General features: G+C 36.5%; 1 protein-coding gene across 4 annotated transcripts in view; it reads right to left on the bottom strand.

Moving 5' to 3' along the window:
• The window catches only part of ADAMTS6 (ADAM metallopeptidase with thrombospondin type 1 motif 6), a 277,799-nt gene that overhangs the window by 228,457 nt on the left and 26,762 nt on the right, over nucleotides 1–22,580 (bottom strand). For all 4 annotated transcript variants that reach the window (XR_009054769.1, XM_057742536.1, XM_057742554.1 and 1 more), the window contains exons 5-7: nucleotides 22,108–22,319; nucleotides 21,582–21,665; nucleotides 20,917–21,062 (exon numbers count right to left, since the gene is read on the bottom strand). Coding sequence is in view for 3 of the 4 variants with exons in the window: in XM_057742536.1 (XP_057598519.1) it covers nucleotides 20,917–21,062; nucleotides 21,582–21,665; nucleotides 22,108–22,319 (442 nt within the window). In the remaining variant the exon portion in view is untranslated. The remainder of the gene's footprint in view (nucleotides 1–20,916; nucleotides 21,063–21,581; nucleotides 21,666–22,107; nucleotides 22,320–22,580) is intronic.

Below are 22,580 nucleotides of genomic sequence, written 5' to 3'. Positions count from 1 at the left end.
CAGCAACAATAGGAATCAAAAGAGGATAAAATATTATTTTCAAAATGCTGAGAGAAAGTAACCATCAACCTAACTATTGTGAACCCAGCAAAATTATCTTTCAAAGTCTAGCACAAAATAAAGACATTTCCATATCAAAAATAGAGAAAGTTTACTACAGACTTTCTCTAAAGAAACTTCTAAAAATGCACTTTAGGAAACAGGAAAATAATTCCTAATATGCAAGGCAGTACAGAAAAGAAAGGAATTGGTACAGAAGTAAATAAGTAAAAACAACTGTTATCTATAAAAAATTGTAATGATGATGATGGGGGAGTGGTAATGGTGGCATGGTGACGGTGGTGTCTAGTTTGTGGAGTTAAAAAGAAATTAGAAATAACAATACAGAACAACAATACCATAGAAGTCAAGAGGAGTGGTCATACCTAGATGTTTTAATGTATTTGATTTGTTCAGCAAAGAATGATACTGATTAGCTTTACTGTATTATGTATGCTTGATAAAATTTCAAGAGTAACCATTAAAAGAATAAAAATGAAATATATAACTTTCATACAAGTAAAGGAGAGGAGGGAAATAAAAAATACAATAAGCAAACAACTCAATCAATACAGTGTGGTGATGGTTGCACAACTCTGTGAATATACTAAAAACCACTGAATTATATACTTTAAAAGGGTGAATTATATGGTCTGTGTATAGTATCTAATAAAATTTTTATTAAAAAAAATGCTCAATCCAAAAGATATAAGACAACTATGTTTTGTGACTGATTACAGTAAGCGGCAAACATAACTGGTTTACAAAAAGCACAAGAACAACAGTGGCAGAAAAGAGAGCTTAATGACCTCATAAATGTATATTTGGTATACAAAAAAACCCAAAGTTTAAAATAAGAGTAGATAGATAACCAAATACAGCTAAATGCAGGTATAAGTCAAAATGCCAGTATGACTCAGAATAATATTTGAAAAAAATTTTTTTCATAAATTTAAAGTTATACTTCTAGAAAAAAAAGGGTAAGTTTTGAAAATGAGAAAACATTACTCAAAATTCTAATCACAGTTAATACAAGAGTTTTTAGTACAAACCTCTCTTGCTTTAAGAAATTATTTCTGAAAAAGGAGATGTAATATAACAAGTACATTTCAGAAGCTCAAAACCATGATCTGAAAGTCATTTTAATCATTGTCTCTATTCCCACTAGAAAGTTCACTAAGCACACACTGAGAAAGTGTTATTTTCTTTAGTCACCTTTCATTTAATAAACATTCGGACCCATGAATACAATCACTATTCTTCTACAAACTCTATGGAAAAGTAAAAGTACTTACATGCTGAAGGAAGAAAGCCAGAGCAGAGATAAAGGGCTTCAAGGAGTACTTGCCTGCTAAGTAAGCATTGAAATGACTCAGTAATCTACATGCTGCACCCAAGTTGGATAGATAATATACTTGCTTTTTTCTGGCAACTATTAACTAATGTTACATATTTGAATTTTCCTGAGGACCCTGTTACACAACAAAGTACCTTGCTATCTAGGAATCCTGATGACTTCCTAGAGAGTTTACTGGGCAGAAGTTCAAAGGGATGCTCAGTTTATATTGACACTTGCACAAAAAAGTAGGAAATCAAAGCTTTCTCTCTAACTAAACTAAGGATCACAATCAAAAGACGTAAGAAAAAACTGAGGAAGTGAAGAATTGCCATTGGAAGGAACAGGGCCAAGTGGAAATAAAAATAAATTTATTACATACATAATATTATTTACCATCATACTACTGAAGGATTAATCAGAACTAACCAACCCTAAGTAACAAGACAGAACCCAAATTAATTCACAGAATTGGAGATGTTTTAAAGAAAGTCAATAAAATGGAAGGCTAGTAATACATCTGACATAGAAAAAATACACAGTAATTCTATTTGAATAATCAAGATTTTATAAATAAAATTAGAAACTACTGTTACAGACTACGTAATCCAATCATGTCTGATTTTATAGGTAGTATTTTAAGAAAGTAGGTATTTTAACAACTGTTTACTCAACAATTAAGGTGTTACCATGGTACCTTTCATGAAATCACAAAACTACACTTAGTAATTTATCTCAAATTTAACAAATTTTGCCTATTCCACTGTCAACTACAAACTGGCACTTGACATGGGCACTTGCCATCTACCTCTACAAGGATTAAATCACACCTGCCACTGCAGCTGCTGACCTTCAACATCCCCTGAAAGGAATTTAGGGTGGAGATCAGGAATGAGGCACTCTGTGCTTTGGAAAAAGGGGTGGAACAGGTCTTCAGATAGTTGGATGTTGTCAGGGACTGACTTTGTGAGCCAATCCTTGCATCTTCTCATATCTAGAAAAGCACTAAATCCCTTCACAGCGACGTCTGCTCCTTGTGACTAGCAGAAATCTACAAAAATATGTGTTTGATTACATGTACTCCTCCTTCACTAAGATCACATATATACTGACCTTCGCTCTACCGCTTCACAGCAGTTTCTCAGAGCTATCTGAAATGCTGTCTCCTGGGCTGCCGTCCTCACTGTACCCCAAATAAAACTTATCTCGTAACTCTTACATTGTGCATTTTTTTTAGGTCAACAGCACATACTTCATTATCAATATGAGTTGATATGATATCAACTATTATATGATAGCTATTGTTATTGACATTAGTTCTATATTTCTGAATGATTTAAATAAATCATCTTTGCTAAAAGGAAATGGAAAATTAAAAACTAACCACCTTTGAAGTGACTGAGACAAGAGGCTGAAAACTGGGATTGGTTCAAAAATCTGTATACATAAGATTAGGTATTTCTACAAGTCTAGAAAATAGTCCTCCTTCACACCCCTAACCTCCAGTTTTGTTCTCTGAAGAAATGAAACCAGAGAGGTTCAGTTTCAAGGATATCTTACCCAGTGGAAGACAAAGGTAAAGCCCAAGCTGAAAAAACAGAGTGTGCTTGCATCTAACTTTGCCACCCCCTCCTCCATCTTGCTTTCAGAACACTTGCAATTAGGCAGGAAACTGTTAGGTTATTTTCTGGAGAAATGGAATGATCTCACAGAAAAGACCCATAGACACTGACACTTTTGCTCCCGTGAAAAAAGTCAAAAAACTTGAAATCACCCTAAGGGAAACCCTTCTCAACAAGCCCTACCCAATGTAAATAAGGTTCCCAATTAGCATTTTTTCATTATGAACAGACAGCCAAAGGTGTACAAAGAAAGAGAAAGCAAAAATAAACAGGGTGAAAAAGGGTGAATGTGCTTGCACTTGCAGCAAATATTTTCATACAAACTAAACTCTTTACCACCTCTTTTACTTACTAGCATTTATTAACTGCATGAGCTGTCTCCTTTGCCTACAACATGTGCCCTTTCATTTCTTCCTCCAATAGGCTAACTCCTCATCCTTCAGAACTTTTAAATCAAGTCACCTTATTAAAGAGACTTTTCTACCACCTTACATAGTTTCTCTATACATATCACACACATTTCTTTGTTACTTATTCATAATATATTTCTCTCTGTAGAGTGAAAACTAAGTGCTCAGACTTTTATCTTAGTCACTGTGATCTCAACAATTTACACACAGTAAGCACTCAATAAATATTGAATATATATTAATAAGTGTTGTTGAATGTCTCAGTGAGTGAATAAATTCAGCTTTATGATATTTCTTAGAAAAGGTAACAATTTCTTTATGCCTCAAGATTATTTTTAAATCATTTACCTATTTCTTTTTCCAGTCTTTCCACTGCAGCCCTAGAGAGCCCTATATAAATCCCTTGGTCTTTGCTTTCTCAATTATCCTTTATCAAAAGTAAAATGTAGAAACAGTTTATTTTTTGAAGGAACTTTTGGTAAGTTACTGTATCATTTCAAGCTTATCTTTCAGACACCTAAACCCATTTGGAAAGTTAAACCTAGAACTCCAGAGAATTGGACTGGTTGGCAGGATCCCCTAAATACATCATATACCTTTGCAAGAACTATAATTCATCTTCTTCCCTCTTAATAGTGTTTTTAAGTGTGTATGTTTTGCTAATACAACTCATGACATATATAAACTATTAGGAGCCAGGAACAAAGATATAGGAGATTAGCAAACAAAAAATATCAATTTAAAGCAAGGAAACAGAGGAAATGCTTGAAAATTCTGTGAAAGCTGAACTTAATATATATTAATTTCCCAGTATCAAGTTATTGATTTCTCAATATTAAGTTTCCAAATTGGAATCTCTTTTGCTTTTTATGACAGGAAAAAATATTGTTATTGCCATTTAGGGACAGAAAAGCTGCAGAAAGAGCAAGCTTAAAGGAAAGACTGGGAATTTGGCTTAGAACATGTTAAGTTTAAGATGCATGGAGATGTAAATTAGGCAACTCAATATATAAATACAGAGTTAGGAGAGGGGCCTGGGCTAAAGATGTATATTTAAATATAAATGGTGCTTAAAACTGTAAAGACTTACCTAACCATAGAGATGGTACTTAAAATTATGAAAATAAGTGAGATCACTAAAAGTAAAAGTAAGCTGAGAAGAGATGGTGAGAGAAATCAATAAGACACAAACACTACTTTTGCTTATTCTAGAAAGGCTCTTCAAAATTATTTCTGTCAACATTTCTTTAACATTGGTGTATTATTAAGGTGCTGAGAATTTATGAAATGAGAAAGACATCATTTATAGGGATGCTAATTTTTTATAAATTTTGGGGGGGTGGGGTAGGAAAGATAAAGCCTATTTAGTAAATATTGTCCCCCAAAAAATCCAGTGTGAAAATTTAACCAAAAAAGAGGAAGAACTTACCTTAAATGTTTTCAAGTGGAGTTTCCCCCCTTCTTTAAGCCCCAAATCTCCTTTTTCTCTTTCTCCTTTTCCCTTTTACCTCACTCATCAAGAAGTCCTCATCTTCCAATACCAGAACTCAAAGATTTGAGATAAGGAAAAAAAAAGGAAAGTGAAATCCTAATTCAAATGGTTCTAAAAAGCCTTTCTGAATTGGAGAGAAAAGAAGCACTGAATTCTTTCTACCCATTTCTCACACTTTGCATATATTAGCACTTAAACACAGACACACATACACACACACACACAATCTGTCCTCCACAACCCTTCCAGGGACATTTTTTTAATTTGTTCATGTCACTTTTCTGCTTAAATTTTTCCAATATCATCCATTATGTAAAGAAAATAAAAGCTAATTTTTTTACTAGTTTTCTTGATTCTCTAAAAATAAAAGAAATAATGCTTTATGCACTATTCTGTAGCTTTGCTTGCTTTATTTTATGTCTTGAATTTTCCATGTCCATATACTCCTGATTAGCATTGCATAGTATGGACATACTTGTACTTGCATACAAAGAGAACTCCATTGTTTTTAATAATTAAAAAATAAACAAAAAATCAATTTAAATACTCATAAATAGGGCAAATATATGCACAGCAGCATGGCATATTATCAATTTAATAAATATAGCTAGAATGAATGAATCTATGAATGAATTTCTACCTGTCCAACCTTACCTACTTTTTCCACCCTAAAAATACTGAGCTTTTAGTTACTCAAATGAGCTTTTAGTTCCCCAAATTTTCCCTCTCACATTTTACACTATTGCATATGTAGTGCTTCCTTCTTGAACAAGCACCTATTATTTATCCAAATTCCTATTAAACTTTCAGGCCCCTGATGAAATATTATATTTTCATGTAAAATCAGGTGCTGTTTCTATGATTCCACTATACTTCATCATCTCAAAACCTGGTTATACCTAACATATAGTTAATAACAGCTCCCCATTATTACTATGCTTCCCTGCCAGGTACCTATTTAAAAGGATAATAAGAAGACATTTTGAATAACTTTGTCAATACATTCTACAATTTAGATGAAATACAGTTCCTGAAAGACTCAAACTACCAACACACACTGGATAAGATAACCTTAATAGCCCTATATCTCCTAAACAGTTTGAATTGGTAGTTAAAAATCACCCCACAAAGAAAATTCCAGGTTGAGATAGCTTCATTTGTGAATTCTATAAAACATTTATAGTGAAGTAATAATACCAATTCTACGTGAGTTTTTCTTGAAAATTGAAAAGGAGAAAATATTCTCTAACTCATTCTGTGAGGTCAACATTACCCTCTTAATACCAAAACCAGACAGAGACATTATTTAAAAACAAAAACAAACAAACAAAAGCTATAGAACAATATCCTTCATACATATAGATGCAAAAAACTATAAACAAAATTTTGGCAAATAATACCTAATGATATATTAAAAGGATAATACATCATGACCAAATTGGGTTTACCTCAGAAATTCAAATTTGACATAACGTCCTAAACCAATCACTGTAATTCACTGTATTATACTAAAAAACGAAAAACCATATACATGACCATCTCAACAGATGCGGAAAAAGCATTTGACAAAATCCAACATCCATTCTTGATAAAAACTGTCAACAAACTATGTATAGAAGGGAACTTTGTCGGCCTGATAAAGAGCATTTACAAAAGCCCTACAGCTAACATCACACTTAATGTTGAAAGATGGAATGTTTTCCCACTAAGATCAGGAACAAGACACTGATGTCTGCTATCGTCACCTTTATTCCACATTGCACTAGAGGGTCTAGCCAGTGAAATAAGGCAAGAAAAAAGCATCTTTCTTGATTAAAAGGAAGAAGTAAAACTATCTTTAATCTCAAAAAACATGATCATCTTTGTAGAAAATACCATTGGAATCTTTAAAAAGCTGCTTAATGTAATAATAAACTTAGCACAGTTATACAAAATCAACTATATTTTTATATACTAGTGACAAAATAAGTTCACTTAAAAAAACAGTACCATTTACAACAACATCAAAAAAGGACAGGGACTTCCCTGGTGGCATAGTGGATGGGAATCTACCTGTCAATGCAGAAGACACGGGTTTGATCCTTGGTCTGGGAGGATCCCACATGCCACAGAACAGCTGAGCCTATGTGCCACAACTACTAAGCCTGTGCTCTAGAGCCCATGAGCCACAACTACTGAGGCCACACGCCACTACTACTGAAGCCTGTGCACTCTAGAACCCCCACGCCACAACTACTGAAGCCCATGCATCTAGAGCCTGTGCTCCACAAGAAGAGAAGCCACTGCAATGAGAAGCCCGGGCACTGTAGCCCTTGCTCGCCACAACTAGAGAAAGCCTGCATGCAGCAACAAAGACCCAACACAGTCAATAAATAAATTGAATAAGATGTCAATTCACAAGGTCCAGCCCAAATCCAAGAGGAGGAGATTACACAAAGTCATGAACATCAGGAGGCAGAGATCATTGGGGGCCATCTTAGAAGACTGCCTACCACGGGCACTTATATTAGTAAAGTATCTCCACATTAATTTTTGTTGAACACCCTTATAATTCCTCTAAAAGGACTCTGGAGCCAGACCACCTGGTTTAAATTCTAGGTCTTCTAATTAATGTGTGATCTTGCTAACCATTTAACTTCTCCATGCCTCAGTTTTCTCATCCATAAAATAGAGATAATAATAGAATCTATCTCATGCAGTTATTGTGAGGTTTAAGTGATTAAATATAATTCTGTAAAGCACCAAGTATGTGGCAAATAATAAACAACCACATAAAAACATCCATAAAGACAACATATTTACTTACTATTCATTAAAGTTAAGTGTTGATTATAACACATTCCTTCTTTGAATTAACTATTTAATGATACTCATTACAAATAAAGTACAGTTTTAGTCAAGATGTGTACAAAGATAGTTTACTAAATTGCATGTTATTTAGTCAACCTCAGGCAGTGAAGAAAAGGTATCTTATTTCCATTTTTCTTTTTTTTTTTCTTTTTTTTGTTGATGTGGACCATTTTTATTTTATTATATTTTTTAATTAATTAAATTATTTATTTATTTATGGCATTGGGTCTTGGTTGCTGAGCATGGGCTTTCTCTAGCTGTGGCAAGTGGGGGCTACTCTTCGTTGCAGTGTACGAGCTTCTCATTATGGTGGCTTCTCTTGTTGTGGAGCACAAGACTCTAGGTGTACAGGCTTCAGTAATTGTGGCACATGGGCTCAACAGTTGTGGCTTGCAGGCTCTAGAGTGCAGGCTCAGTAGTTGTGGCACACGGGCTTAGCTGCTCCGCGGCATGTGGGATCTTCCCAGACCACGGATTGAACCCATGTCCCCTGGGTTGGCAGGCAGATTCTTAACCACTGCGCCACCTGGGAAGCCCATGTTTCCATTTTTAAATCAAAGTTTAACAAGCAAACATATGTAATGCTTGGGATGACCATAATCTCATTTTATCTGGTCCTAGTTTGTGCCTATTATCTAGGCAAAACTGTCAATGGTACCCTCTTTCACTCTTAAAGTGTCCCAGATTGCACAAAAATTAAAGTCACTCAAGTGTGTCATAATCCTAGATTGGAATGGAAACTGAATCTAGATAAACATATCTGCATGGGGAACAAACAAACCAGGGATGAAGAAAAAAACAAAACACAAAACCTGAAAAAGGAAGAAGAAAGGTGTAGGCAGTGGGGATAGGTACGAATGGTATAGCCAGAGTGGTAAAAGAATAATAAATGCTTCAAAGCCTACTGTCCCCCCACCCCCACCCCCCGACCCCAGCTCTCAACATTGAGCACCTCTCCATCCTCCACCCCCCACCCCTGGGGACCCACTTGGAGGCCAGGACCCCAAGCCCCACACAGGCTGGGCCTGTGTGCCGGGTGGGGGCATCTCCCTGCGTGGCAGGGAGCAGGTAAGGGGCAACAGTGCTGAACAAGAGGGGCTTGGGGTGGGACGAGAGCCTCCAGCGCAGGCAGAACCAGCTAGGAAGGCAGATGAGTCCAAACTCATTCTGATAGGAAGTCCTTGCTGGTAACAGAATGATTATATCACAGAACCACTGGGAGCGTAGTGAGACCTCCATCCCTGGGGGTGTGTAAACTGACAATGGACACCCATCTCTGGTCAATGTCAAGCAAACCCTATCAAACACAAACCCTCTCTTCCAAGGACAGCACATTACTGAAGCCAGCCTATAAGCCGGACAGAAGAGGCACTGCCAGGGCTGCCCTGAGTCCTGGAGGGAGCCCCCCACGGCCACTCAAGAACTTCCCTGCACCTCCTATAGCAGCCCCTGGGACACTAGTGGATGCGCAAGTTCAAAGTGAAGTTTGAGAACTATCCTAATCCCTCAGGACACCACACAAATCCACATGGGCTTGCAGAGTTCCCCACCCACCTCGACAAAGAGCAGGTGCTGTGAGATTGCAGGGAAAACCCGACCCCAGTGACAGGCCTACATGCTGATTTCCAGCCAGGAGGGACAGCACATGTACTTTAAAAACCCAAGAGACAGGACATCAGGAAGGGATGGGAAGTCATCAGCCCCTTGACCCCAGAACTGTTCCCGGAAGGACAGAGTGGGCTTAAAATAGCACTCAATTCAGGGAAACCTGCCCAGAATAGGAGTCTTTCCAACTTCTGCTGTCCCACCTGAGTCAGGCACAAAATCCCCAAAGAAGGGAGGCAGACACCTCTGCCCACTAGAGGAGGAGCTGCTGTGGTCCGGGGCGGACCAGCTGGTTAGATCCTTGTCCTGCAGGGGAAGGCAGAAGCCACAGATGAGCCTGTGGCTGCCATCTTGAACCTGAGGATTGTGGGAAACTCCCAGTGCACAGGTGCTGAGGGAAACTCCCTTTCCGGCTGCCCCTGCAAAGGTGGGTCTTGCTTTACTGGATCAGCTGAAGCTCCAGTGGGGCACCATCTGCATGACCCCCCATTCTCTATTCAGTCACCTTAGCTTCACGCCCACCCTTAACTCCTGAAAAGCAGAAAAAGGGACCAGAATCATCCTAGGGAATAGACAAGAGATGCCCCTTCCTACAGAGCGGCCCTGTTTGAGTTCCACCACCCTGGGCCTCTAATTGCTCATCTGCCAAATAGGTCTCACAGAAGCCTCAGCCTCAGGAGTGGTTGGGAAGATCTGGCGGCTGGCACACGGCGAGGGGGTGGGAGTGGGGTGACCACTGTTCCGCTGGGGCCTGTGCCATCACAGGGAGATAGGGAGGGCTGTGTCCCACGGGAGGGTCTGCAGACCTGGGCCCTGTCCTAGTTTTGACGGGCCCAAGACTTGAGATTTCAGGCACGTCACTTCCCTCCTCCAGGTATGGATCCTCATCCTTTAACCACGAGTGAACATCCCGGCCTCCCTCACCTAACAGGGCTGTCGTGAGCTCAAGAGACGCGGGAAAGGCAATGTTCTTAAGGGAGCTGGGAAATGTACCAGCAGAAAAGTTAATTTTTAGAACTACAAGTTGTCAAATCCCAGATAACAGGAATTGTAAAGCTATGGTGAGAAACAGCAAACCCGGGAATTCCCTGGCGGTCCAGTGGCTAAGACTCTGCACTTCCACTGCAGGGGGCATGGGTTCGATCCCTGTTTGGGGAACTAAGAACCCACAAGCCACGCAGCGAGGACAAAAAAAAAAGAAATAGCAAATCCATCCCCAGCCCTCAACTGTGCTATAGTTTCTCCAGAGCATTTACCAGCATCTTATACGCTGTATGTTTATCTTTTTTCACTATCAGTACATCCACAACCCAAATTCAAGATTCCCCTGCTGCCTGTAAACCCAGCATATTCGTAAAAGCCTAGTAATACCTCATAAAAAATTTAACTGGCATTTCCTTAAGGATTGAAAAAAAATCCATAAATGAATACAAAATAAATATTAATATATAATCATATAATCATAAAGTCAATATATAATTCTTAAATATTCTTTAAAAAAATTTTTAAAAACTTGTTTAAATCCAGATATTACAGGCCAAGTTTTAGCAAGAAACCATTTTTATAGCTAGCTTTAATCTCCCACCTGAAAACATTAGTTGACTTTGGAAATACTAATCCCCTTAAAATCCAGCAGCATCAAAGCAAATACTCATGATCCCTTAAGAGGATAAATATGCTCATTTTAATTAAAGACTAAATTATGTCATTTGGTGTACAATTTTTGCATATCTGTGCTTTGAATTGTATTTATATGTCCTGTGCATTTCATTAATGAAAAACTGAAAAGAAAGTATATTTTTGAAAAATAGGCTATTAACACATATACTCTTAAAAGATCTGTACCTTGAATTTTCAAGAATTTAGGCTAATAAGAGGAAAGCAGTAGCGGTATATGTTACAACATGGATGAACCATAAAAACACTATGCAAAGTAAAAGAAGCCAGTCACAAAAGACTATGTATTGTATGATTCCATTCATACAAAAAGTCTATTATAAGCAAAGCTATAGAGACAAAAAGTAGATTACTGCTTGCCTAAGGCTGGAGCTGGAGTGGGGAAGATGAAGGAATGGGGGATGACTACCTTGTCCTAAATTATGTAATGGCTGCACAACCCTGTGACTATACTAAAAACTATTGAATCGCACACTTTAAATGGGTGAATTGTATGGTCTGTGAAATACATCTAAAAGGAAGAACCTAGATTATAATATCTATCCAAAATATATACTGTTACACAATAATATCTTAAAGATGGAAAACATGATTCCAATGCGTATTTAGGAGAGAAAACCAGGAAATGTATACGTTAGTCTTTTCATGTTAATTTGCTCAACAATGATGCTGCAAGTACATTATATGTCACTAAGTTCCCACTTATTTCAGACTATAAATGGATTTCTTGAATGTGTTTGCTACAAAATAAATTTAGAAATCGACGACTTTAAATTTATGGTGGATATTTCCTGACTTCATGTAGAAATAGAAATAACTTTAACATAACTGTCAAATTGTAGATTTTCATTCCCAAATAGCATTAACAATTTTTCAATATAAAGTTTAATGAAAGGACAAATATTGTATGCTAACTCACATATACAGAATCTAAAAATGGTACTGATGAACTCAGTGACAAGAACAAGGATGCAGATACAGAGAATGGACTGGAGAACTCGAGGTATGGGAGAGGGCGGGGGGTGAAGGGGAAACTGAGACGAAGCGAGAGAGTAGCACAGACATATATATACTACCAACTGTAAAATAGTCAGTGGGAAGTTGTGGTATAACAAAGGGAATCCAACTCGAGGATGGAAGATGCCTTAGAGGGGGCAGGGAGGGTGGGGGGGACTCGAGGGTGGGGGGGAGTCAAGGAAGGGAGGGAATACGGGGATATGTGTATAAAAACAGATGATTGAACCTGGTGTACCCCCCAAAAAAAATAAAAAATAAAGTTTAATGAGAATAATCTAAAAGTTTTGTAGCAAGTGTGAAATTTTAAGCATATACATACAGTTCTATCTTATCTTAAATTCTGTTTCTAGAGTATCAAGTACAAACTATTAATCATTTCTTGACCTAATTATATACTATCATAGTCCATTACTTTAAGAGTTAACAAATGTCAAGTTGATTTAGATGAGCACTAATAATTGTCAGATAATCCTAATAGATCTAGTCTATAGAAGTAAGCAATATAAGATACTACTACTGATATTTTAACTAAAAACAAATCACAAATAAGGAAGATCAGTTTCAGTAAAGCACCATTATTCAATAAAGCATCATATGGCCATATTTTGACAAATTTATACATTTTACCACTAACTCTGGAATTCAGAACTAAAATGTCAGGTAATTGATACACCATAGAGAAGTAACCATTGTTACTAAAGTATATCATTTTAGAAAGTAACATGAAAATGCTCTTTGATGTGGCACAATGTTAAGATTTAATAAAGCTAGGAGAGTGATGTCAGCAAGATGGTAAAGTAGGAGATATCAACCTTCATCACCCACAGAAAACAACAATTAGATAGCAATCCACAAACGAAAACAGCCCTGGAAGGGTTCAAGAGTCCAATTAACAACCTAAGTAACATAGCAGGGCAAAAAATGGAGAATAACTACACAGAAAGGATCACTAGGGAGATCAGCTTAGTGGAGATGTCTAAAGACAACTAGAACAAAGAGGAAGTGTGGGAACTCTCAGCCACAGCCTCAAAAGCCTTCACAACAGCTGTGGACTCCCTGCAGCTTTCACAGTGGAAGACACTGTAATGCTGGTTTGCACAAGCCCCAGCAGCCTGCTCCAGAGGATACTGGCAGCTTTTACCATCAAGGTAACCAAAAGCTATTGCCACCACAGATTCTGGGGAAGGAGATGTCACTGTGCTCACCCCAAGAAGAAGCTGCTATTGTGCTGGCCTGGGAAAGGAACTTTCAACACTCCCCAACCCTGAGCACATCCTAGACTTCAGTGATAGCTGCTTCATCTATTCCCACACTCCAGACGCTCAATCTAGGGCTACTCTGTGGCATCTATGTTCCACACTCCAGCCCTGTCGCTGCTCCACATATGCCCACATCTCAAGAACCAGAGGCACTGTCACTTCAAGCTAGCCAGCATCTGGACTCAAGTGCCACTGTTAGAGAGTGCCCATGCTTCAGACTCCGTCTTCAAAGCCACTTCACACACACCTGCAACTCATACATTATTGCTATTGTGTTACAATCAGCAAACCAACCCCAGAGCTGCTGTCACTCTGCAAGCTCTAGCTCTCCAGTCCCCAGCTCCGTGACTGCTTCACAGGTGCCCACACATCAGACATCAGCACTGGTATAGGCTCTTGCAAGCCGGACCCAGTACCAAAAGAAATCCCTCACACCATGACCTATGAGAGAAAAAGAGATCAGGTGGTGTCCATCAGCCTTTGCTGCTGCTGCAGACAACCACAGCCTTGGCCATTGCAGACCCCTGCAATCTTCATCAATGCTAACCTCAGCTGATGAAGCCGCATAAAGACTGCACTGCTAAGGATATACAATGGAGAAAAGGCAGCCTCTTCAATAAGTGGTGCTGGGAAAACTGGACAGCTACATGGAAAAGAATGAAATTAGAACACTCCCTAACACCATACACAAAAATAAACTCCAAATGAATTAAAGACCTAAATGTAAGGCCAGACACTATAATACTGCTAGAGAAAAACATAGGAACACTCTTCAACGTAAATAACAGCAAGATCTTTTTTGATCCACCCCCTAAAATAATGGAAATAAAAACAAAAATAAATAAGTGGGACCTAATGAAACTCCAAAGCTTCTGCACAGCAAAGGAAACTATAAGCAAGACGAAAAGACAACCCTCAGAATGGGAGAAAATATTTGCAAACGAATCAACAGACAAAGGAATAATCTCCAAAATATATAAACAGTTTATCCAGCTCAATATCAAAAAAACAAACAACCAAATCAAAAAATGGACAGAAGACCTAAATAGGTATTTCTCCAAAGAAGACACATGGATGGCCAAGAGGCACATGAAAAGCTGTTCAACATCACTAATTATTAGAGAAATGCAAATCAAAACTACAATGAGGTATCACCTCACACCGGTTAGAATGGGCATCATCAGAAAATCTACAAACAGTAAATGCTGGAGAGGATGTGGAGAAAAAGGAACGCTCTTGCATTGCTGGTGGGAATGTAAATTGATACAGCCACTATGGAAAACAGTATGGAGGTTCCCTGAAAAACTAAAAATGGAACTACCATATGACCCAGCAATCCCACTGCTGGGCATATACTCAGAGAACACCATAATTCAAAAAGACACATGCACTCCAATGTTCATTGCAGCACTATTTACAATAGCCAGGACATGGAAGCAACCTAAATGTCCATCAACAGATGAATGGATAAAGAAGATGTAGTACACATGTACAATGGAATATTACTCAGCTGTAAAAAGCAATGAAACTGGGACATTTTTAGAGACATGGATGGACCTAGAGACTGTCATACAGAGTGAAGTCAGTCAGAAAGAGAAAAACAAATATTGTACATTAACACATATATGTGGACTATAGAAAAATGGTACAAATCAACCGGTTTGCAAGGCAGAAATAGAGACACAGATGTAGAGAACAAACATATGGACACCAAGTGGGGAAAATGGGGAGGGTTGGGGGGGGAATGAATTGGGAGATTGGGATACCAAATTGTACACTCTAAATATATGCAGTTTATTGTAAAAAATAAACAAATAAAAAGTTTAAAAAAAAAAAAGACTACAATGCTGGGCCTTCTCCAAAGCTAAAAACACTTCAGCTGTAAGGATGCATATAGACTGAAAGTGAAAGTATGGAAAAACATATAAAAGATATTTCATGCAAATGGAAACCAAAATAGAAAACGGGTAGCTAAACTCATATCAGACAAAATAGACTTTAAGTCAAAAGCTGAAAAAGAGACAAAGAAGGTCATGATGTAATGATAAAGGGATCAATTCATCAAGAGTATATAACAATTATAAATATGTATATAGGTATAGTATAGTACTGGCGTAAAATCAGATACATGGACCAGTGGAACAGAATCAAGAGCCCCCCAAAAAAACCCATGCATATATGACCAACTAATCTTTGACAAAGGCATCAAGAACATACAATAGGGAAAGGATAGTCTCTGAAATAGATGATGTTGGGTAAACTGGATATCTATATGCAAAAAAATGAAAGTAGACCCTTATCTTAAACTACTCATAAAAATAAACTCAAAATAAATTAAAACTTGTATGTAGGACCTGAAACTAAAACTCCTAAGAACAAAGCAGAGATGAAAAGCACCTTGACATTGGTCTAAGCAATGATTTTTTAAAATATGACACCAAAAGCACAGGCAACAAAACAAACATAAACAAGTGGGACTACATCAAACTGAAAATTTCCTGCATGTTTTAGGAAACAATCAACAAAATGAAAAGGCAGTGTAAGGAATGGGAGAAAATATTTGCAAACCATATATTTGATAAGGGATTAGTAGCTAAAATTTATAAAGAATTATACAACAACAACAACAACAACAAATTCCAATTTAAAAATGGGCAAAAGGAATCTCCCATTCCCTCCCAGGAACAAAGACTGCCACCAAGTCCTGCCTTCCCTGAACTGCACAAGGTTAAGTAAGGTGTCCTAGGGTGACATGTAAGCTCCTTGCTTCAGACATGTAAGCTCCCCAATCCATTAAACCACCAATGTCTCTGTTGCTGACTTTGGTTTTGAAGATGGGCAAGCACAGGCTTTATTGACCTGTGGGGTACAGTCCAACAATTGGTGGAGCATCCAGGAAACTGAGGAAACTGCCATGAGCACTGAGATGTTGGGAATTACAGGAAAGGGAATGGAAAGTTGGGGGCTGTCCACTAGCATGTGGGGCCCGAAAGTTGCGGGTGTAATTCTGAAAGTTGCAAGGGTATTCCTGGGGTGGCCATCCACTAACACAGCATGCCCAAAAGCTCCAGGGGTAATCCTGGGAGTAACAGGGAAATCCCAGGGTGGCTGTCCACTAGTCTGTGCAGCCTTACACGATGGCTGCCCTTGATTAATGGGGGCTGCGGAGAGATCTGGAGAACAATGGCCTCTAATGGTTCTGCTATTGTATCAGAGTGAGACTTTTGTAACTGGTTAAGCTGGCTATCTCAAAGAAACTGGTATTTCTCTTATGCCTTTGAGATGTAAATGATCTACCTGTGCTCTCTGGAACTTTAATCTTTTGTGATCTCTAAGAGTAAAGGAGAAAAGAAAGCTTTTAGGTAAACTCCATAGAAATAAATTATGTTTGGGGAATATCTATCTAAAACAGTCTTTCCAGATTTTGGTAACATGAAACTAAACGAAGTTAAATGAAAAGGCTTCATTGACTATCTGGGTCAATTCAAATAAGATAAAATATTGGAACATTAATTGCTGGGCAGGTCTAAGTTTACCTAAAAATCGGCAAAGGACTTGAACAGACATTTATCCAGAGGTAACAAAAATGGCCAACAGGTACCTGAAAAGGTGCTCAACATCACCAATCATCAGGGAGATGCAAAATCAAGACCACAATGAGATATCACCTCAAACCTATTAGGATGTCTATTATCAAAAAGATAAGAGATGACAAATGTGTCGAGGACATGGAGAAAAGGGAACCCTTGTACACTGTTGGTGGGAATGTAAATTGGTACCGCCATCATGCAAGACAGTATAAAGGTTCCTTAAAAATTTTAAATAAAACTACTACATGACCCAGCAATCCCACTTCTAGGTATATACCCAAAGGAAGTGAAATTAGTAAATTAGTATCTTGAAGAGATATCTATACTCCCACATTCACTGTGGCATTATTCACAATTGGCCAAGATATGGAGACAACCAAGTGACCATTAACAGATGAATAGATTGAGAAAAGGTGAAATACACACACACACACACACACACACACACAGGAATACTATTCAGTCATAAAAAATAAACCTTGTCATCTGTGACAACATGGATGAACCTGGAGGGATGTGAAACCAGCCAGATAGAGAAAGACAAATACTGTTTGCTCATAGCAACCAAGTGAATGGTAGTTGCCCAGAGTTGGGAGGGTGGAGCAAATGGGGAGATATTAGTCAAAGGGCACAAACATTTAGTTATAAAAGAAGATCTAATGTACAGCATGGTGACTACACATAATGTTATATGTATACTTGAAATTTAAGACAGTAGATCCTAAGCATTCCCATCCAAAAAGAAGAAAAAAAAAAAAGGTAACTATGAGATGAATATGTTAATTAATTTGGTTATAGCAATCAGCTCACAATATATATGTACATCATATCATCACATTGTACACTTTAAATATACACAATTTGTCAATTATACCTCAGTATTTTTGTTTGTTTGTTTTTTGTGTTTTTTTTAAATTTTTATTTATTTTGGCTGCACTGTCCAGCTTGTGGGATCTTAGGGATTAAACCAGGCCCTCACAGTGAAAGCGCTGAATCCCAGCCACTGGACCGCCAGGGAATTCCCAGCCTCAGTTTTTTAAAAAAGGTTAGATAAAGCTAGCTGATGTATAACAGATGTTACTATATATTATATATACATATACACTCACACATAAAAATAAACATAGGTGTATATAAAAACTTTAAAATATATGTATATTATTAATCATTTTAATACACTCATTGGTATTAATTCAATACTTTATATACCAGATAAAACAACAAAATTTTATTTTTTAATTTTCTTTATTTTCTTTCTGTCTAGTTATGGTAATCTGATATCTTTGTACAACAGTTTATTTTAAATTTATACCAATAAAATAAAACAATATAATATCATTTGCTAAGAGGAGATAACATTTTGAGTTTTTATACTTTTTTTCCAAAAGTAGCTATTATTACCTAAGTAACTAGGTTCCAAATGGTTTTCTGTTTAAAACATTTAAATCCCTAGGACAAAATTTGGCCTCGTAGAGATAAACATATCCATCAATTTTTCTCTGGAATTCTTGATAAATACATTATACGTTCTCCCTAGCGAGCTGACATTTCGAGCAAGCGTAAATCATGATCTTACTTCCAAATGGTGGAGTCACAACCCTGAACATGATAATAAGTGAGTTACATGAAGCAATTTTCAAAGTTAATATAAAGTCATCTATGGAATTCTCATAATTATTTTTACTAAAATTAGCACTATGATTTAAACATGTTAATTTCACAAATCAAAAATACATAAGGGAGAGTCAAGAACTGGTAAAATCCCCAACCAATAAAAACATAAACAGTACAGATAATACTCAGTCATCTCATTTAGGTAAGTCACTCTGTGGCCCTAATAATTCAAAGATAATTGTAGACTTTTAAATGAGCTAAAAGTTACTTTGAGACTTTAATAACAATTCAAAAAATCATTTTATGCTGTCCCAAACAGCATTTTTCTAACCTCCATTACACTGCCAATCCAAAATGATATGAGATATGAATTCTTTGTAGTACTGTCCTTTAAATCCTGAGATCATTTCTAGTGCTATTTGAACGTCAGGAGAAAAATTTTAAAAGAAAATTTTGTGTTCAAATCTCAGACATCAAACAGGCACTCAAAGTAGCTTATAGAAGCAGAGAAGAGCTCTTCAGAGGATCAGAAAAATATCTGGGCCAATTCAAAGTAACAAGTCAGGGAGCTGAATGTTACAGCCAGTGCAAAGACAGGGTGGCTAACTGCCCAGATGTATTTCCCTACTCGAATACTTATAAATGTTCACTGTTAGTATAACTACTGTCATTTGATGCAAAAGTTAAAAATCCGGGAATTTCCTGGCAGTCCAGTGATTAGGACTTTCACTGCAGGCGGCCCAGGTTCAACCCCTGGTCAGGGAACTAAAATCCTATAAGCTGCTTGGCACAGCACAGCCAAGTAAATAAATAAATTGATTAAAAAAAAAAAAAAGTTAAAAATCCACTGCAGGTACAAAAAACAAAAATGTGAAGCATCAGGAGCCCACTGGGCATTGCCTTTTTGAGGAGAGGTAGGGTTTTATAAATGTAAGTACAGATGCCAATGCAAATATCTGTGATCGTTCTGTTTAACATGTACAACAGAGATTTTCCTCTAGTAATTTCATTGAAACTAATCCTATCATATATATTTTTACACAAAAGTTTCTATATTTGCACAATTCCTAGTATATTTTTAACTCCTCAAATATATTTGGGAATCATTCCAGACCACAAGACTCTGAGGAATTGCAGAATTTGTCAGACTCGCATGTCAACACACATGAATATAGAACCTTAAAATGCTGGTTTTATTCAGCAAGTATATAAGCAAAATTTTTTGGTTTACAATGTGAGATAGATGAAATCAATTAAAATGAGTATAACTGTAAAATAAATGAACTCAGAAACTTTAGCTCTACAACTCAGTTAACAGGAACATTTTTCAAAAAGCTAAATTCACATTATCTTACTGGGTCTAAGGATTCTGCTCCTGTATACTTTATACTCCCCCTCCATAGAGTCTAATGTGGAGTGGGTACACCACAGACAATGCACATGTTAAACACTGCCTTGCAATTTAAAAGAAATAATCCACTTAGCGAAGATAGAATAACGCTTCCATTTTGCTTATTTGTTTATTTGTTATTATTTTGTTTTCATTTTTAAATACTAAAAAGAGGTCAAAAGACAAGCATCCTTAAATGATTTAAGCATGCTTCTAACCAACCATAATTAGAGTATTAAAAAACTAGACAGACAGCAAAGTATAATCAAAAAAGACAGGATCACCAGGACTTGAGCCCTCCTCTTTCACTTAAATATTTTGAACTTCTGTTTCCTCATTTCTTACATGGGAAAAACAATAACAATATCTACTTCACAGAATTTTTCTTGGAGAGTAAGGAGAAAATGGATCAAATACAGTTTTGTAAAACTGGAAAGAAATATATGAATTCATTGGGTTATCATCAAGTACTAATTTTGCCTAAGAGACAACCTATTCAACATATAGTGTAGTAAATGTGCTTCTTTATATCTTAATTAAAATATCTTTAATTAAATAAACATTAATCTAAGTAAACTGAGTAACTACCAATGTCCTCCTCCCTTTTAACAATTTGGAGGTAAGAATAATTAATATATTTTATAACCAAGAGTGATGACCCATTTTTATGTTTAAAACACATTTTTCTCATACTTTTCAATTTTGCTTTTAGCATGTCTTTTGCTCAATTAACAAAACATATATGTGCTTCCAGTTAAACTTTATGCATAGACCTTAGCAGAAGAAAAGATATTTTTTAAATTTCTAAGTCAACTCAATCTTTTCTTTTTTCTTATTTGGTTCATTTAATGCAAACACAATAATAGTGTAATATATTCTTTCTTGGTGGTGAATAATAAATTACCATTTTGCTTTCTCTATACTCATTACCTGAATGAGGCTTTAGATAGAACCAAATATAATTACAATATCAAACACAATAAATCAAAGGTAAAATACTTGCAACAAACCATACCTAGTAATAAGAACTGCATTATCGTGGTGGGCAATCCCATTTTCTGGAATGGTGTTTCCATCACTTTGGTGGGAGAGAATGGATTTCTGCCATTTACAGAAGCTATCGAGGGACTTGTCTGCATGGTGGTTTATCTCCAAGTTTGGCTGCAATACAACATGCATACCAGAAATGTTCCAAACAAATTACTAAGGTCAGTTGTTAAAACTTTTGAAGACTAAAGTGGGACTATAATTAGAAGTAGCAGTTTCTAGGAATAGCCTCTTGCCAATTTTTTTCTCTGTAATATCTGACCTAGAATTAATTTAGTGTATTATTGAACAGACATTCTTTCCAGTTCCAACTTTAATGATAATGTGAATATATGTGATTATCAGCCTACAAAACCAACTAAAACCACTGTTATAAGGTCTGCCATGCAAACGCTTATCTTTATACTGAAACATATAGCTAACACATATATATATATAGTTTTAACATGACATAAGAGGTATATTCTTGTAAACTATTTCAAATTTGCTTAAAATAGTAAATGCTTAGAACTGAAAATCATATTCAACTAGAACTTTCTAAGAGGAGTAATAATAAAATATATTATTCTTTAATACATAAATCTATAATCTGTCTGTTAAGAGTTTTAGATTTATAAACTAACCCATTCTTACCTGATCTTCTGTGAGAACAATTAAACGGGCCACTATAATATTCACAACGTTTCCTAGGCTGGAATCACGGTAAAGTTTGGCAACCTGACCTCCAGAAAATAAGAAAAGACACAAAGTCAGACAAAAATCATAAGGTGATTGTTTTATTTTTTTTTTGAGTGGTAAAACAATTTTTCATCACTTTAACCACTGTTTATATAAAAAGGTATTCTTTTATCCCATATTGCTTAGAACTGTACCCTCAAGATGCCTTGGTAAAAGGTTGTTATACAAGCCTACTTCTAGAAAAATTTTCTCCTAACAATCAACTACAACATAGTAATTAAGAGGGTGAGCTGATTTAAATGAACAATAAGGTCATCTTTAAATTTATTTTCTATGGAACTGAAACACTAACGGATCAATTTTTTCTAATTTTCAATTATTTAATTCTCAAAATCATTATTTTACAATAAAAATCCATGACCTTAGTCAAAAACCACAACAAACTATTAAGTTAAAAATTATATAGAGGGATCAAACTTACAATATTCATCACACTCAAAATGTAATGTTCAATGTCTTTGCGGCCATGGTAGCCCACCATCATTTTGTCTGCCACTACTAATGTCTCCACAAACCGCTCAATGCTTACTGATCTCTTCTGTCTCTGGTGGATATGTGTGCCATTAATTGGTAGTGAAGAAGGAAAAGCAGATGTGTCATTCAACCACCAAGGTTTGCCACTTCTTGGGAGGTCTACAATAAAAACAATTAAATAGTTCACATAGGATCACTAATTAAACTTATTTACTCATAGAGCTTTCATGTAGACATGCTTCTCATAAATTCTGTAACGTATTAAGATTTCTTAAAGTGAGGGAAGGGGATGAGGAAATGCAGTAGTGAAAAAATTAAAATCTTCAAATTTTTCAAAATAATCATATTATCTGAAAAAATTAATAACATTCAACTGCAAAATAAAATAAATCTAATAGTTTACTTTAAAAAAGGAACCTT

Source organism: Hippopotamus amphibius, chromosome 1 (assembly GCF_030028045.1).
Source record: "Hippopotamus amphibius kiboko isolate mHipAmp2 chromosome 1, mHipAmp2.hap2, whole genome shotgun sequence".
NCBI lineage: Eukaryota > Metazoa > Chordata > Mammalia > Artiodactyla > Hippopotamidae > Hippopotamus > Hippopotamus amphibius.
The sequence above is the reverse complement of the archived record's forward strand: the minus strand, read 5'-3'. Positions and strand labels throughout refer to the sequence as shown.